A 19,901-nucleotide genomic window follows, 5' to 3' on the forward strand; every position below is an offset into this window, starting at 1 on the left:
TTTGATTTCCATTGCTAAAAATAAAACCACTTGATCCATTTACACGATTGTTGGAATATGATATCTTTGTTTTGTGACGGTAAAGATTTTTCTGTATATTTTATTGTTTTTAATTAGGTTGAATTCTTAATAAAAACCACTTTTTTATTTTCATAAATAAAACACCTGTTGTGTTTTATTTACTAAAAATCGTAATTAATAGGGATGAAAAGAAATTTAAAGTTTTTTCAAAGATTTTTCTGAACATTAGTTATTCAAAATTCTAAGTAGACACATATTACTCATTTTCTTATCTACACAGACATATATATATATATATATATATATATATATATATCCTTGCTTGAGGTAGTTGCTTGTCTAGCTGCACTGATGAGCTGTGAAACAGTGAAACAGTACTGTATGTGGATGACTATATATATATATATATATATATATATACTCGCAGGGAGATCCAACGTTGCCCAGGGTTTTATGAGGATTAACGAATGTATCACACCATATGAAAATCGGTGAAATTGCCTATTTTTCAATGGAATTAGTTAGGGACACACCACGATTGTACTGGGAGGAACCTTCACATGCTAATGTAGACTACAATGTATTATGGACTAAGTCATGCAGTTAATTACTCCATAGTACATCGTAGTCCACATTGGACTCTGGAGAATCTACTGTTTATTTTATAAAATTATTTTTATATTATGGCTTGAATTGAAGTTTAAAATTCAAAAGTTCAGTATCATGATTCAATTGTGCTCTAAACATTCCTTTCGAAAGCGTCTATGTCTTATCAAAGAACCTACTGTTGATTTTATAAAAATATTTTTATATAACAGCTTGTATTACAGAATTAAAGTTTAAAATTCAAAAGTTAAGTGCAATGGTTCCATTGTGTTCTAAACAGAAACATTCATTTCAAATGTCTCATCAAAGATGTTATAGTTTTAGCACCGCGCAAGTAGGCCCTTCACTTGTGCGGTGATAAAACTTCTCAAATTCACTTGTGATGTCAGGTTGTTTAATGATGTTAACTTTGGTCAAAATATGACTGTTCCTTCTTTAATTGGATTTTTTCGATTATTGATTAAAGATTTTCGATACTTATCGGAGTTAATCCGATACAAAAACCATCTAAGAACATCTCAGACATATAAAGTATATTTGTGTAATATTTGAAACCATCAAACCAGCCGTTTTGGAGTCCATAGGGAATTCACACACACATACACACATGCTATATATATATATATATATATATATATATATATATTCATGTGAAATCACTTTTTTATTCAGCCTATTCCCTCTGCTTCACTTTTTGTTACCAAGTAAGACTTACTTGTAGTTTCATTAAATACTTTTGCAAGCAAAATGCGAGATCGCATTTTGCTAAATCCTACCCTCTGATGAGAAGGAAAGTATTTCTTTGAAACTCAGCGGATTAAGACTATCCACTTATTTAGTGTTTTCTTTTCAAATTAAATATGTTTTTAACTCGTTTCCAAAGTGTTTTTTTAACATGTTTTATTAACTATTTGTTCTTGAAATGGAAAATATAGAATAAATAGATAACTGCTTTAGAACACGCTTTAGATGAAAAAAAATTATCTCTTTCTTTTCTAATGAATTTCGGATTTAAAAGTCTCTTATCAGAGAAAGAGTTCTTAAATCTTGTTGATCTTTTTTTTTCCTGGAAGTAAAAGTAAAATGTTCATCCTCATGTTGAGTTCTGCATGCAATACTAGCTAGCACAACCTTGATAACACAACATGGGGACTTTTTACTTGTATTTCCGAAAAAAAACAAGATTTAAGAACTCTTTCTCTGATGAAGGATTTTTAAATCCGAAATTAATAAGAAAAATGAAAAAAAGTTTTTTGCACCTAAAGCGTGTTCTAAAACTGTTTATTCTTTCTCTCTCTCTCTCTCTCTCTATATATATATATATATATATATATATATTCTATGTGTGCCGTTATGATAGTATAAGAAAATGTTACCTTCAATGGCTTCTGGTTTGGAGAGACAGACGAAAAAGCGCCTTCCCCTTTGTGATCGTTTTTTTTTTTTTTTTTTTTTGATGTGATGTTGGATCATGTTATTAAATGGCTTTTATTCACAAGCTTATGACCCCCCCCCCTTTTCTTTACATTTGGTTTCTACCGTCACAGTAGTTATTCTTTTTTAACAACTTGATTTGTGGCATTTACTAACATTTACGGAACTTCAAGGACTAATACTTAGGTTGTAACTGACGGCAATCTGTTGCAACTTTCTCTGCCAGTTACCATTGATATGTCTAGAATAATTCTTTAAATTTAGACCTTTAATTATACTTTTTGTAGCATCCTTGCAAAGATCCACTAAAAATTCCGTTACAGTTAAAAATTCCGTTATTGTTGAATACTTACACTAATAAACAATGGTGAGGCACTGTACCAGCAAACAATGAAGAATTTACTTGGATATTTTCCAGTCATTTCTTTGATATTCTGCCCTAACCGCTTGGCTCCTGAAATTAAAAAAGTATATATTAAAAGAATGCAATTGCGCATTTGAATATTTAGCATAAGAAAACCACCCGAACCCACCCATCCATGTACTCGATACTGACGGCCAGTATGCAAGTCTCGTAGACATTTTTCTCACAACTTGCCCTGAACTGTGTTCAGCTTCTGTTCTGTCTCCATTAGGAGCTTCCAACCACTCAGTTGTATCAGTTAAGATCAAAATGAAATTTAATAAGTCCTCAGATGTACCTCTCCATCGTACAGTATATCGATACTCTATGACTGACTGGGATAGCTTCCGTACATTTATATCAGATCTACCTCTGCGTTCCATGTTTAAAAAGGATGTGTCCTCTATAGTATCAGACCTGACGGAATGGTTAATTGTAGGTACAGACCATTTCATGTCCTCGAAAAAATTCGAGCAAAAACCTAACAGACAGCCGTGGTTCTCCCCAGAATGTGCTGCTGTCATTGCGCACAGAAATCACTTTATCCATTGCTTCCAACGCAATAGATGTACTGAGACTAAAGTCGCTTTCAAGCCTGCCAGCAACCACTGTAAAAAAGTAATAAAGAACGCAAGAGAGTTGTATGCTCAGTCCATCAGGTCCAAAGTAGCTGAGCAGCGGCTTGGTACCTACCAGTTTTGGCAAATAGCAAACAGAATCCTGAACAGAAACGTGTGTTCTATTCCAACTATCATAAATGGACCTGAGGTAATCTCGTCAGCATCAGACAAAGCCAAACTCTTTGCCAATAACTTTGCAGTTTTCTACTCTTTGTGACCAATATTTCCTCCTGTATCAGAAAACACGCTATGTGATAGGCATATATCTGCACGTGATGTTGCCAAGCTAATCAAAAACCTTGATTCCAGTAAAGCAACCGACCCTGACGGTATTCCAATTATAGTACTCAAAAGACTTCAACCAGAACTAGCGCCCATCCTTATAAAACTGTTTAAACGTTGTTTTAAGAATTGCTTCCCCTCACCCTGGAAAATCTCATTGGTATGCACTGTATTTAAGAATTCAGGTGATCGCTCATCTCTCTCTCAGTACAGGCCAATAAGTCTCATGTGCGTCATGAGTAAGTTGCTGGAATCTGTGTTAAATAGAGAAGTAATAAACCATCTCTGATTTTGAGCAAGTGGTACAATGGGGAAAGAGGTGGCTTGTTACTTTTAATGCATCTAAAACCAAGCTTTTATCTTTAAATCATCAACACTCTGATCCCCATCTGGCATCAATTGAAATGAATGGTTCTCCTCTTGGGGAGGCCTCATGTTTTGATAAGTTTCTGGGCTTGACTTTTACTCCTGATCTTAAATGGAACACATCCATTAAATTTATTGCTAAGGCCGCTGGAAAAATGGTGGGATCCTTCTATCGATCCAGTAGATACCTCACTGCTGATACAATTCTCTATCTGTATAAGAGCCAGGTACGTTCAAGGATGGAGTACTGTTGCCACATCTGGGCAAGAGCTGCTAGAAAGGACTTATCCTGCCTTGATAGAGTTCAAAATAGACTTCATAGCCTCGTAGGGGATGTTCTTTTCACTTCCCTGCAACCTCTTTCTCACAGAAGAGATGTTGCAAGTTTGTCTCTGCTTTATCGTTATTTTCATTGCAGGTGCTCGACTGAGCTCCAATCTATGGCCCCCCTCACCAAACTTTCACAAGAAACACCCATCTAGCAGAAAACACTATCAGATAGCTGTCAATTGGGGTCGTTCTCAGGCATAGAAGGGTCATTTGACAATCCATTTTTGATTGACTTTCATAAATGTTTTTACAGTTTGGATCATGCATTCTATAAATCTGATTGTGGGTTCCTAGGGCTGTAATATGAGTAACCTCCCACTCTGTGGCAAAGTCCAGGAATTTGTTAGATCCAATGTACCTGGCATTATTCGTGTATAGCCTTTCAGGTATGCTGTGGATAGCAAAGATTACTTTGAAATATTCACCATAACTGGTGCTAGTTGTGCTTTTCAGCATCTTAACAAATGGCATTTTATAATACTGATCAGTGATCAATAGCAATGAAAAATAGCAATGGAAAAAGTGATTTCTGTGCGCAATGGCATTAAATTTAACACTGTCTGCCACGACATTCTGAAACAATCATGTTGAATGTTTCTTGATGATCATTGTTTCTTTGGAATTTTTCCTATGATACTCTCTGCAGATGTCACATGTGAAATCTTACTAATGCTTCCATATCCTTGTGTATTCCTATCCGAAAACACTGTTTTTTACCCTCAGTTGACATTTTTTGATGCCTTGGTGTGCATCGTGGATTCTCCATAGCATCGTGTGCTGCATACTATGACTATGGACTGTCCCTTTGTGACCATACCATCTTGTACCGATAGGTATTTTGTTAGCAACCAATAGATTCTAATTATTTTAGGTGTATTTTTTATATCATCTGCCCATCCATTCAATATCACCTGTTTAAGTATTCTCAGCTCTTCATTTTCTTCAGTTGCAGTTTGCAGTTCTATTTGTTTCTGAGTGTTATATCTACAGTGTGTATGGTTAGGTCGAGTTCGATTTCTTTGGTTGGATTCTGGGATGCACATTTCTTTTCCAGGTTTATAATTTGTGCGTCATATGGCTGCAACCTTAATAACATTCTTTGTAGCCATGGGGGTGCTTGAGGTATATTCTTGTTCTAGATATTTTCTAGAGGTTTATGATCTGTTTCAACCCATATTTTTCCCCATAAATACATGTGTGAAATCTCTCACAACTGAATACTACCGCTAGTAGCTCTCTTTCTATGTTTGCATAACACGAGTCCATATTAGTTAGTCTTTTGTTTGCAAAAGCGACAACTTTGCTATTGTGGAAGTATGTTGCAATTATTTGTATGTTGCATGTTTGAATCGACTTGGATAACTGTGTCCGAGTTGGGATCGAAGTATGCTAAACAAAGTTTTTCGTGAATGTGGTCTTTTAACATTTGAAAAGTTTTACTACATGTCTTGTTCCACTGAAACCTTTTTGAGTAATAACCTCAATGGGCTGTTTCGGTGCTGACATCTGGTAATCAAGGAGTTTAGGTATTGGATCATACCTAAGAGTTGTTAGAGTTCATTTCTGTTGGTTGGTGCTTAGACTTTATTTTATCACATTTGTCAGGGTCTGGATGAGAGCCATTTTCATCCCAGATGAGACTGTAAAATTTTATCTGTTTTTGTTTAACAGTGTATTTTTCTTTGTTAAAGATTAGGCCATATTTTCAATCTGTGTCCATTGTCTTTATCGGGTTTTGGTCATGTTCCTGTATTGTTCTATCATATACGCAGATATTGTCAAATATACCGATGGCTCCCTCACATATTTTGTCCATTTTCTGTTGGAAAATGTCTTGTGACACCTTTAAGCCGAAAGGACATATCAAATATCTTAATCTCCCAAATGTAGTGTTGAATCACATGAGCTTGATTCATCATTAAGTTGTATTGCTTAGTAACCATGTTTTGCATCTAACTTTGAAAAGTGTTTTGCACCTGCTAATCTGTGTGAGATTTCTTCTAATGTTGGGATTTTATGATACGTCCTTTTGATGCAGTTATTTAGTGGCTTGATGTCCAGACAAATTCGTAGATCTCCATTTTTCTTTCTGCTACATGCACTCGCATTGACCCACTCCCTAGGCTCTGTAATTTTTTTATGATGCCTATATCCAATTCTTTTTTTAGTTCTTCTGGAAATTTTCTTGCCGGTTGGACTACTGGTGTTGCATCTTCAACAAGATGTATCTTTTGAAAACCTGGGAATTTCCCTATGCCTTGAAATTTATCAGAGTATTTTTTTGTGAGGTCCTCTATGTTTTGCACTTGTTTCAGTGTGTGCACTTTGGTTATGCTACAGTTGACAGTTACTAAACCAAGTCGAATGCATGGTCTTAGACCCAGTATTGTGGTGTTGCTATTGCATATAAAAAACTTTGCTTTGATAGTTGTAGAGTCTTTATGTTTTATATTTAAAATGATCGACCCATAGTGATTTATCTTCATACCATTTGCAGCCCACAGGGTAGTCAACTCTTATTTTGATATCCAATGGTTATCTCCCTTTGTCTATTTTTTTGGTTTGTTATGTGGATACATTTTTTGTATATTCTGACTGGTAGAATATTTCCATTAGTCCTTATGTCAACTTTCATCCTTATTTTGTGTTCATTATTTTCTGTATCCTTGCAGTCTATGTTGGCAAAAATTTCCTCATGTTTGTCATTCTCCACATTTATTACATATAGATATAAGTCGTCGTCTTGATCTGATTCATTGTCTTCTTTCAATTTTGTGTTTATATTTTTCTCTCAAAAGCTTTGCATTTTGTATCCGTTTTGGGGAGTTTGTTTCTTAGCTCTATATGAGCTATTATCCTGTCTCATTTTGTTTCTGTTGGAAGTATCTTTCGGGTTTCTCTTGGCCTTGTATATTTGTTAAACAGTATTCTTAAAATGGTGTAAGGCATCATCGGCATGTTTTATTGAAGTCTTCTTTATTTTTTCTGTGGATCTTTCTACATCTCGTGCAGGGTTTATCTTTTATAAAAACTTCATAGTATACTTCATTTCTTCCTTCGCTGGCGTCCTTGTAGCGAGAATTATCTTTTGTGATTATCTTGTATGCCCTAATGCTTTCTATGGATGATTACAGGATTAGGTCCAGTTTGACTATCAAATTTCTTCTTTCATCAGTGCTCCTAAACCCTTTTATAATTTGTTCCAAAATGCACTCGTCTTTGTTGTTCCCAAAGTTGCATGTGTCGGCTTTAATTTTGAGTCCACTGTGTCTTCATTCTGGCATCTGGAATAAGAGACTTTTATGGACTTCTACGATACAGTGTCCAGTGAAAGAAGAATGATATTTCCTACTGGAATAGTAGCAGAAACTTGCAATAAATGAAATAGGTAAATACAAACAAATATAAATAACTAAAAGTAAATAAATAATTATGTATATAAAATAAATAATTAAATAAGATAAAATGAACGAAAAAAATTTTCTTGACCAGATCCGTCATCATCTTTTTTACTAGTATTTTCGTTGATCCCTTTTTCATTGTACAATGCAATAAAAATTTGGTATGACCACATTCTTCCAACCGTTGATCATATTTACCAGTGGAAATTTGATTCTGGGTTGTTTTATCTCACTCACTGGCCCAATTGCTTGTATATCCTCGGCACTGTGGTTTGCATCCTGGCCTTGATTTTCCGATGTCTTATTTACTACAGTGCACTATGTAGGAGTCATTAGATGAGTAGCACATCCCATTTTATTCAAGAAAATGTTCATTCTTTTTGGGGAATGAACATTTCATTCACAGATGCATGGAAATTCTGTATGCTACACTTTACTCATTATCTGTTACTCTGTGTCGTTTTCCAATAGTTCCTTTTTGATCCATCATCCTTCCTCCATTTCAGCAGATATTGAGAGCATTTTCCTGTATTTTTGTGTGTAACATACATTTTATGAACTCTGGGCTGCTGGCCCGTCAAGTTAATTTGATCTGTCCTAATGTGTTCTGTCTTTCCCGGTGTCACTGATCTATTCGCAGACGCCATTCAGTCTATTCCTCAACATCAACAGATTCTCTCTATAAAATGATATCTGCTACCTAAATAACAGCAGAAACTCGCAAAGAAGCGAGCGACCAATAGAAGATATTGTTGTTTGGAAGAAGCAACTTACAAGCTGCCTAAAATAAGTTTCCAGACTTTTTTTGTATGAGCACTTTTATTGATAGTACACACATGAAACTCTAATCCCCTTTTAAAGTAATCTCCCCCCATTTGTTGTATCGACCAACAACTTCTGGAAGACCCTATGCAAGTCCTCTTGTGTGAGCATGTCAATGACCCTTGTCACAGCCTCTTTCATCTCCTCAATTGTCTCATAATGACAGCCTCTAAGGTTTTCCTTGAATTTAGGGAATAACCAAAAGTCACAAGAAGCAATATCTGGACTATGAGGAGGGTAAGGAAATGTTGATGCTCATCTGGGTCAAATAATCTGTAACAAGCATGGAGTTATGGACTGGTGTATTGTCCTGGTGAAAATGCCACAGACCCAATTTAAAGAGTGCTGGCCTCTTCCAGCGGAATCTCTTCTTGAATTCCCCTAAAACCTCAACATAGTATCTCTTGTTGAATGTATGTCCAATGAGAATCCAGTGCATGTATGCTATGCCCGTCCTGTCAAAAAAAAGGGTCATCATAAGTTTCTGGGTGGACTTACTCTGGCCCAGTATGCTTTCACTGGAGACTGTCTCTTGGTCTCTGGGTCATAGTAGTAGATCCAGCTTTCATCGTAGATCACCAGAGCATCAAGAACTGCAGTATCTGAATTGATCAGCTCAACCATCTCCCTGCTGTCATGACAACGTCTTTTTTTTTTTTGATCTTCTCTAAGCAACCTTGAGACAAAGTTTGTACAACTCCCTGCTCAAATACTGATGCTCGATTCACGTAAAAGCAGTCTGAAGCATTCCACACGTTTCTGTAGCATTTTTCCCAAGTTTAAAACAGAATTTTATTGCATATCGTTCTTTTAAAGTAGCCTCACGTCCAGATTACATTTTTGAAATTCACCAGCTGTGAAAATACCCCTCCACAAAAAAAAACAAATAAAAAACAATAATTTAGAATAAAAAAAAGAATGACAATATGAAATAAAAAAAATAGCCACCAATGTCTTAATAATTTATGCACTTTAATTGCACATTTAGAAAAAGAAAAAATAAAAAACAGCGGCCACAATCATGGTTCCATGCAAGAGCATAAAAAAAGGCCAAATTTGGCCTCTAGCAAACCTTAGCAAAACAAGACGGCAGCCTCGATTGTCGTACATTTAGTTTAATAAAAAATGTTGAAAAATTTTTAAAAATAAAATTTTTTCGTGTTTTATTTCAGCCTCAGGGTCTAAAAATGTGTTTTATGTAAAAATCATTTTTATACACTTTTGTCTGCTGAAATACACATTTGCCAGTAACTTTTATAACCAATGGTAACATTTATTTGTTGTATATTTTATTTTTTTACCACTTTTTCGAATCTCTGTGTATTGTAAAACACCCCCCACCCCCCCCAAAAAAACAAAAAAAAAATTCAAATAACTCCCTTTAGTGCGTCTGAGTATTTATATATGCCCTTCGGATTTCGAAACGCTGGAACTACCTTTCAATGCTTCATGGACAATATATTCATGAATGTGGAGTGTATATTTATTTATATCGACGTTTTGTTGATAATGTCTGAATCAGAAACATCTCATATAGAAGATTTAAAATGTGTTTTCCAAATTTTCAAAGAGAATAATCTAAAATTATCCCTTAATAAATGTGAATTTTTCAAGTCTTCTTTGAACTATTTAGGATTCCACATTGGCCCAGAAGGACTGAAACCTACTGCAGAAAAAATAGCAGAAATTTATAATTTCCCTGAACCTAATGAATCAGCATCATTGCGAAGAGTTCTCGGAATGATAAATTTGTATAGAAATTAATTCCGAAATTTGCTGATATAGTGTTACCACTTAGTGAATTAAATAAGTTACATCCTAAAGACAAATCATTTAAATTTAGTGAAGCTGAAAGAAAATCTTTTAGGAATGTTTAAAGAAATTTTAGCTAATATAACTTCCCTTCCTCATCCTATCTCAAGTGTTACCAATTATCATTTAGTGACTGACAGCTCTAATTTTGCTGTTGGTGCTTGTTTCCATCAAATTGTAAAAGAAGAGCCTATTCCCATAGGTTTCTTCTATAAGAAATTGAATGACAATCAAAGGAAGTTTTCTACGTCTGATCGTGAATTACTAGCCGCTTATCTGGCCGTACTTCATTTCAAGTCACAAATTGAAGGCAGACAGGTATATTATTTACAGATCAGAAACCTTTGGTGTCAGCCTATAAGAAATCAACACTTATAAAATCTGACAAACAACAACGTTATTTGTCTGTAATTACAGAATGTGTGTCTGATATTATATATATATATATATACGAGGAAGTGAAAACATCGTTGCTGACTGCTTGTCTCGTCCTGCCAATGCAGTTTCTGTAGACGTCTTTGATCTCCCTGCCTTGGTGAAACAACAAGCAGCTGATGATGAAATTAAAGATTATTCTGATAAACTTTAGTACTACAAATTTTCTCCAGATTCAGAACTCTTATGCGACGTTTCAACGCCGTACCCTCGTCCTTTTGTACCCAAGTCATCAAGGAGGGCGATCTTTGATCAATTTCATACTCTATCACATCCAGGAACAAAAGCATCATTAAATTTGATCAAATCAAGATTTTATTGGCCTGGAATGGATAAGATGATAAGACAATATTGCAAGGAATGTCTCAACTGTCAGAAATCCAAAGTTATGAAACATACAAGATCTTCAGTTGAGCCATTCAATCTACTTTCGAGTCGATTTGAAACTGTGCATCTTGACATAGTGGGTCCTCTTAATCCAGTAACTCCTAAAAATTCTACGTTTCCATCATCTGCCAGATATATTCTTACATGTACATGCTGGTTTGAGGCCACACCCATGTCTGACATTACAGTACAAACAGTTACAGTATTCTTTCTAAATATTTGGGTCTCTAGATTTGGAGTGCCTCTCTATCTATTAACTGATAGAGGAGCACAGTTCGAAAGTGAACTTTTTAGTCAACTATCTGAACTTTTAGGATTCCATCATTTGCATATAACGAGTCAATCAAACGGTATAATCGAGCGTGTACACCGTATATTAAAGTCAGCTATCGTTGCTCGAAAACAAAACTGGATTGATGCATTGCTTATTATTCTGTTAAGTATGAGAAATATGCAAAATGAGGATAATTATTCATGATCTGTAGCAATAACTGGAAAATCCTTACTTGACCAATGATTGATAATGAATCTTCAGAAGTTTCTTATCCACAAATTAAGATTTTAGCAGAAGAAATGCAGAAGTTAGACCTCAAACTACAATCTGAAGGCCGAATTCACTCTTCCCCAAAGTCATATATCCCAACTGATCTAAGAACCTGTACTCATGTGTGGATACGAGTCGACTGAATTCGTCGTCCACTCAAAGCTCCTTACACGGGTCCTTATAAAGTTCTTCAAAGCTTTTTTTTTTTTTTTTTTTACACAGTGATCACCACTTATCAAGGCCCGGAAGCCACTCAGGGATAAGGGTTATTGCAAGTACATTACGTTAGTGTGGAGATTTGATGAAGTGTTTACTTAAGGAGGCGGATCATTAGGAATTTGTAAACGTTGGACTTGTACACATCCAAGTTGGAGTCCGGTGGGAAGCAGGCAGACAGAACAGAGTTCCACAGGCGTGCAGTTCTAAGAAAGAAGCTTTGTTCATGGAATCCGCGTTTTGATTTAGGCACAGATATAGAGTGGGGGAAATTTTTCACAGTGGATTCAGCTAGACGGGTGTTTTTCATGAAAGATTGGCGAGGGGGGACCAGAGATTGGAGTTCAGACGAGCACCTGCCATGGAAATAACGATAAAACAAGGATAGGCTCGCAACGTCTCTTCTGTGGGAGAGAGGTTGCAGGGTAGAGAAAAAGCCATCCCCCACTAAGCTACAAAGTCTATTTTGTACTCTGTCAAGGCAGGATAGACTGTTTTTAGCAGCTCCTGCCCAGATATGGCAGCAGTATTCCATCCTTGGACGTACTTGGCTTTTATATAGATAGAGAATTGCATCAGTAGTGAGATATCTTCTGGAGCGGTAGAAGGATCCCACCATCTTTCCAGCGACCTTGACAACAGACTTGATGTACGTGTTCCATTTCAGATCAGGAGTAAAGGTCAAACCCAGAAGCATGTCAAAACACGGGGCCTCACCCAGACGAGAGCCATCCATCACAATTGATGCCAGATGGGGATCAGAGCGTTGATGATGTAAGGACAGGAGTTTGGTTTTGGATGCATTAAAGGTAACCAGCCACGTCTTCCCCCACTGAACCACGCGCTCGAGATCAGAGGAGAGAGAATCAGAGAGAACTTTGTCATTTACAGCCTTTGATGTGTTGCCGTAGATGGTCGTGTCATCAGCATAGATGTCAACGAATGATTTAAGTATGTGTTTAGGGAGGTCATTGATGTAGATCAGAAAGAGAGTTGGGCCGAGGATTGACCCCTGAGGGACTCCAGCATTTATATTGCAGGCCTTCGATTTTTATCCATCTACCACTACTCTTATGAGCCTATCAGAGAGAAATGATTTAATGATTGAGAAAACATTTCCAGTTATACCGTAGCTGGAAATCTTGTGAAGTAGACCCTTATGCCATACCTTGTCGAAGGCCTTTGATATGTCAAGAGCAATTGCCCTAGAAAGGAAGCCTTTGTCAAGAGATTCACTAATCCTGTGGGATATAACCATCAGCACATCTGCGGTAGATCTTGCAGAGCGGAAACCATATTGTGTGTCACTAAGAAGGTTATTCCTGCTGAGGTGGTTGACTATTTCTCTATTTAATATGGATTCCAGCAACTTACTCTTAACACACAGGAGACTTATTGGTCTGTACTGAGAGGGAGATGACTTATCACCTGTATTCTTAAATACAGGGCAAACTGATGAGGTCTTCCAGGGAGTCGGAAAGCACTTCTCCTTAAGGCAGCGCTTAAATAGTTTCGTAAGTATGGGAGCAAGTTCTGGTTGAAGCTTTTTTAACACTATAATCGGGATGCCATCAGGGCCAGTTGCTTTACTGGAATCTAGGTTCTTGATTAGCTTGGCGACCTCATGCACAGATATTTGTATGTTACCTAGCTTGTTCTGTGTTATAGGAGGAAATATGGGGAGTTGATGGCCTTCGTCGCATAGGGTAGAATTAGCTGCAAAGTTCTTTGCAAATAGTTTGGCCTTGTCTGACGCTGACGAGATGACCTCTGGTCCATTGATAATGGTTGGGATAGAACGCCCACTTCTGTTCAGGATCCTATTTGTTATTTGCCAAAACTAGTGGGAACCAAGCCGCTGATCAGCTACCTTGGATTTAACAGATTGGGCATATAGCTCTCTTGCATTTTTTATTACTCTTTTACAGTGGTTGCTGGCAGTCCTGAAAGCAGCTTTAGTCTCAGTGCATCTATTACGTTGGTAGCTATGGAAAAAGTGATTTCTGTGCACGATAGCAGCAGCACATTCTGGGGAGAACCATGGCTGGCTGTTAGGTTTTTGTTGGAATTTTTTAGATGGTATGAATTGGTCTATGCCTACAATACAAAATACTTTACTATAAAACTAAATTCTGGTAAGAGTGATACAGTTTCAGTGGATCGTCTGAAGCCAGTATATATTAAGTCTTTTGAAAATAGACATCCTGAATCAAAGAAATCTGCGAAAGTTCCTGATGAATCAAATGTCACTGAACAGGAAATTTCATCTACTGAGAATTCTAAAGAAGAATCAATTGAAAATGATTCCAACGATTTATCTAGTACGCCTACAGAAGAAATTGACCAACAAGAATCAGTAGATCTTCCCCAAGATTCAAAAACTACAACGACAAGATCAGGCAGAAGAGTAGTTTTCTCCAGAAACAACGACTAACCATTACTTCTAACAATATAATACCTCCGATAATGAGATGGGAAGTATTGTGGTGTCGTATTTTTGATATTTTTATTAAATATAAACTAAAAATAAAAATGTATCTATATATAAATGATAATAAACTTTTAAGAATAAAAAAAATAGAATAATTAATCTTTTCTCTGATTGGTCTAAAACTTTTGGTTATAAATAAAAGAACTGCCATCTATTAGCATAACTAGAAAGCAATCGTTCGTTTTGGAAATTAGAAGTTGGTCCGTTATATCCTACATTTTTTTTTTTTGATTTAATTTTTCAAGTTGGATCCAATTTTTGCAGTGCGTTAGTTTATTAACTATGAAGATACAGAAGAGTAAAGAATGGATTTCTACATAACACCGTTGTTCCAGCGTTGTTCGTGTTCTGCATAAATGCCGAAGCGTGTTAAGGTCCTTTCCTGATCTTGATGAACTTGAAAAAAGAATCTGATCAACTTTAATCATCCTTTTAGTATAAGGGAGTACCTGAACAGATAAAAAACCAAGTGTATTAAGTTTTGTAGGCCTATTTAAATCTCTTGAAAGTATTCACAAAACCTACACCACCACCCCTTCTGAGAGCTCCAATGAAGATGAAGAAGTCCAGCCTGATGGCATGACTGTACGCCCTAACGCTGATGCCAATGGTTCCGACGCCTCTTCTGAGAGCTCCAATGTAGATGAAGTAGTCTAGCCAATCCCCCTTCGTAGGAGTACCCACAACAAACGACCAGGTCCACCATGCCACATGTGTGGTCTAGAGACCGGGGGGGGGGGGGAATGTAGAGTTGAATGTAATAATCAAAGAAGAAGGCGCACGCGCGTGTGTGTGTATTGAGCGGTTATACAACTTACCTTCGGATGGGATCTGAGAGAGAGAGAGAGAAATTAAAGATGGCAGCAATGGATTTAAGTTGTAGTCTCGTGGAATCTCACGAGATCTCATCTTCCACTGCACACGTATGCAAATGGAACGAGATCAGTTTTCTAATAAAATGCCTGTTGGCAGAGGCAGTGGGAGAACACGTGCTGGAAGTTGAGAGAGAAAGTTGACAGTGATGAATTCTATCTGAACTTTTGCTCATCGTATTTATTTTATTTTGTTTTGCTGCTTACCAGTCCATTTAACGGCAGTTTCTTATCTTTATTATTACGAGGACTCATTTCGAGTAAAAATTTAATTTATTTAATCATATAAACAAGAGGAATGCACATTTTAAATGTTTAAAAAATGTCCAACATAAGAGGATAACGACTTAAGAGTCTCGATAATCGCTCAACAATAGAAAATTAAAGAAAATACTGAGGTAGATATAATTTAACACGAGCCTCCACCCCCTCGAAAAGAAAATAAATTTGTATATTTTTTATATTTTATATTTTAATGTCGAAGATCACTGCTTGGAAAAAAAATCAAGTTACCGGAAGTGGATACGGTTGATTATGTAACGAAACCGAACGGAAGACACGAAAAACGAAACCATATATTAATAAAAAAAATACTTCAGTTTTTAACATTTCTTACACAAGCAACAAAAAGAAAACTCAAATAATAAAACAAATATTTTATTTAGAAAAATTAGTACTTCACGGGGAACGTGGACTCTGCATAAACGGTGTTTTTATTTAATGATTGCTCCCCCAAAGCAAAACACAAAAGATTTTCTTTGGTTTATTTAATCACGAAAACTTTTTTAAGGTACTATTTGAGGCCAATAAAAAGGGGGGGGGGCAAAAGTATTAGTTAAATGCATGAAAAAATAATTTAACAAAAAAAATAATATTTAGTGGAGAAAATAATAAAAAAATTAAAATGTAATGAAATAAAAATAAAATAAAAATAAGTACGAAATAAAAGTATGAATCAAATTCACACAAAGAAAAAAATTCAAAAACATAAAATAAATACACGCGCGATTAAAAATAAAGTCTATGAGATGTATACGAAGAAAGTGAAAGAAAAAGCTTTGAGGGAGCAATCATTTGTAGGAGTGAACCTAAGTGACCTCAGGCCACATACTACTACCATGAAGAAAAGACGTTGTTTCTTTAATCCTCTCTTTCTCTAAAAGAACTCAACTAACCAAGATACCCAAAAATCTATTCCCTTTTCTCTTCTGCTGTTGCTGCTCGCTCACCCCCCACTCTCTCTCTCTCTCTCTCTCTCTCTTTCCGATGATTGACCTAAAAAGGATTGGACAGTCAGTCTCCAGGCTTCTACGTTGTCACACGTGTCCTGCGAAAAGCAGACACAGAATTCTAAAAGTATGTAAAAACTAAGAAAATAAAATATTCCTCTCAAGCTAATATTTGTATCCACTTTGTCAGTTATAACAACCAATAAACAAATATTACAATTGTGACCCGACAAAAAGGACATTACAACCTCAAGAAACAAACTAATTTTACCCAGGACTGAAAGGAAAGAAACACTTTTTGGAGTTTTCAGGAAAATTACAAGTAACTGTTATTTCATGCCACAAACGTTTTCAAAGAGAAGCTCCGACGTAAGTAAAACACATTATATTTTTTCCACCTTTCTTCGGTTAAAAGAAAAATACTAGAATATATTTTTACATACACAAAAAAAAAAAAAAATAATGAAATAAAATGGAAGAAGCCTCCTTACAACAAATTACAATAAAACCGCCGGAATTCATGGAAACAGCAGTGAATTGCTGGTTTTCCATTCTGGAAGCGCAATTCCATCTGCGGAACATTACAAATTCGACAACAAAATTTTATACGGTCATATCAGCTCTGCCTGCAGAGGTGGTAACAAAAAATACCGCTTCATATTTTAAACGAAAAGGACTATGAGGAACTGAAATGCTCCTTAATTGAAGCGAATGAAAGAACGAAGCCTGAGTTGCTAGACAAGTTAATGTCTACAAACACAATAACAGGCCGTCCATCTGCATATTTACCGGAGATGCTCTCTATAGCAAAAAGGATAGGTGTCGGCGAAGAAATTGTTCTTCATAAATTTCTTCAGGCCTTACCTGCAACAATTTCCCCCGTCATTGCCTCTCAAAAAGAACTAAATTCATCCCAACTTGGAAAATTAGCGGACGAATTAATGCCCTTATTAAATAACATGAACGGAACAGCAACAGCATTCACCAATCAGCAGCAGCACACAGAAAGGAATAAAAACGTCCGTATACCGATAGGAATAAAACCCTATTTCCCAGAACAAAAAACTAAAATATGCAGAGCGCACCTCTACTTTGCTGAGCAGGCAAGAACCTGCAAACCGTGGTGTAAATGGCCAAAGAAACAGAACATCAAAATGTTACCAAGCTCGCGTCCACCCACACCACCACCAACAGCCTTGGAAAACTAGTAGCGCGAACCGTGTCAGTCCCCTTGAGTTCGCTGCTACTACAAATCAAAGCAAGATTAGGGACAACAATTTTACAATTTATAGTAGACACTGGTGCAAGCCTCTCAATAATACCGACGTCCACATTAAAAGGCGTGACGTTATACCCAACACCAGTATCACTCACCACTGCCAACGGAGAGAAAATAAAATGCCACGGCCAAGCTAACCTGGAGATTGCAATACCAAGATTAAGAAGGACCTTTTTATGGACATTCGTGGTCGCTGATATCACCAATCCCCTCCTCGGAATTGACTTTCTAAATAACTTTGGCCTCACTATCGACTGCAAAAACAGAACAATTTATGACCCAACAACAACCACTAAAAATAAGTTGTTATTAAACACTACTGCTCCTGTAAATGTGGTCATAAACGAAGCAAATATACACACATTTATTAAAACAAGCTTAGATAAATACCCATAAATTATCTCTCCTCACACCAACAAAAACAATAACTGTATTTATCACAGAATCGACACAGGTAGCCACTCACCAGTTTTTGCTAAATCCAGACAACTGTCTGCTGAAAAGCTGACTGCTACAAAAGAAGAATTTAAGAGACTAATAAATGAAGGAGTAATAACCCCTTCAGACAGCGAATGGTCAAGCCCACTACATCGAGTACCTAAACAGAGTGAAGAATATCGCTGCTGTGGAGACTACCGCGCCTTAAACAGTATCACTAAAAGTGATAGATACCCCATCCCTAATATTAATTCCTTTACTACTAAACTCGCTGATAAACAACGATTTTCAAAAATTGATTTAATTTCAGCCTATCATCAAATTAAAATGCACCCAGATGATATTCCAAAAACTGCAGTTATTTCGCCAATGGGACTATATCAATATGAATTTATGCCGTTTGGATTAAAGAATTCTTCGGCTACCTTTCAGATCTCTGAAAGGACAGAATCTTTCGAGATATCGACTGTGTCTTCGTATATAACGATGATATACTCATTTTCAACAATGACGAACAATCCCATGAAAAAGATATCGACAGAGTTTTCCAAATCCTTCAAGAAAACAATCTCAAAATATCACTCTCCAAATCGATTTTCAACGTAACTGCCCTTGACTTCTTGGGCTTTAAAATTAACTCAAAGGGAATTACACCAACTGCAAATAAAGTAAAAGAAATAGAATCCTTTCCGTGCCCTAAAGATGCTAAAAGCCTACGCAGATTTCTTGGTATGGTAGGATTTTACAGAAAATTAATACCAGGATTTGCAAAGTTAGTTTTTCCTTTATCTGAGAGAATGCGACTAACACCGAAAGGATTAATCACCTTGAATACATTAGAAAAAGAATCCTTCTCTAGCATGACTAAAATATTGGGTAAACTAACGGAATTACCCCATCCTCAACCAAGCTGCACACAGTATCAACTTGTCACGGACAGCAGCAAATATGCAGTAGGTGCTGCCTTACATCAAGTCGTGAATGGAAGCCCTATACCAGTAGGATTTTTCTCGAAGAAACTGACGGCAACACAGACAAGATATTCTACTTTCGACCGTGAACTTTTAGCAGCTTATTTGGCTGTATTACATTTTCGCCACCTCATTGAAAGTCGCGAAGTACTACTTCTAACAGACCACAAGCCAATATGCGGCGCATTTCACAGTTTAAAACCAGCAAAATCGGATAGGCAACAAAGGCAACTAGCCATAATCACAGAATTAATCTCAGACATTGCCCATGTGAAGGGTGATCAAAATGTTGTAGCAGATTGTTTATCACGCCCAACGCTTGCTGTAAAGATCGACATGTACGGCCTCCCAGCACTTGCAGACGCCCAAACAGCAGATACTGAAATACAGTCCTTCCCAGATTTAAAAAAATATACAATATCAGGAAAAGATCAATTCGTGTTGTGTGATATATCAACGTCATACCCCAGACCTTTTGTACCATTCACACTACGGAAATCCATCTTCGATAGTTTGCATTCAGTGTCCCACCCAGGTATAAAATCGTCTATAAAAATGATTTAGGCTAGGTTTTACTGACCTAACATGGATAAAACCATCAAATAATTATGTGAATCATGCACAGCTTGCCAACAGGCGAAAATATATAGACACACAAAATCGCCAGTACAAACGTTGAAAATACCATCGTCAAGATTCCACACTGTACACATTGACATAATTGGACCTCTACCACCAGCAAAATGTTCAAACAATCTTTACATCAATCCATGTCGATATATTTTAACATGCATAGATCGAACAAGTCGATAGATAGAAGCGCAACCCATAGCAGATATTACGGCACAAACTGTTGCAGAAGCTTTTGTAAATACGTGGATTACTCGCTTTGGTGTCCCACTTCATGTCATAACAGACAGAGGCACACAATTTGAAAGTGAA

General features: G+C 36.6%; 1 protein-coding gene across 9 annotated transcripts in view; it reads right to left on the reverse strand.

Moving 5' to 3' along the window:
• The window catches only part of LOC145295919 (sodium- and chloride-dependent GABA transporter ine-like), a 916,364-nt gene that overhangs the window by 118,011 nt on the left and 778,452 nt on the right, over positions 1-19,901 (reverse strand). For all 9 annotated transcript variants that reach the window (XM_080141768.1, XM_080141757.1, XM_080141730.1 and 6 more), the window contains one exon: positions 2,415-2,515. In XM_080141768.1, the coding sequence (XP_079997894.1) occupies positions 2,415-2,515 (101 nt within the window). The remainder of the gene's footprint in view (positions 1-2,414; positions 2,516-19,901) is intronic.

The sequence above is a fragment of the Euprymna scolopes genome, chromosome 2 (assembly GCF_053919585.1).
Source record: "Euprymna scolopes isolate OS-2025 chromosome 2, ASM5391958v1, whole genome shotgun sequence".
Lineage (NCBI taxonomy): Eukaryota > Metazoa > Mollusca > Cephalopoda > Sepiida > Sepiolidae > Euprymna > Euprymna scolopes.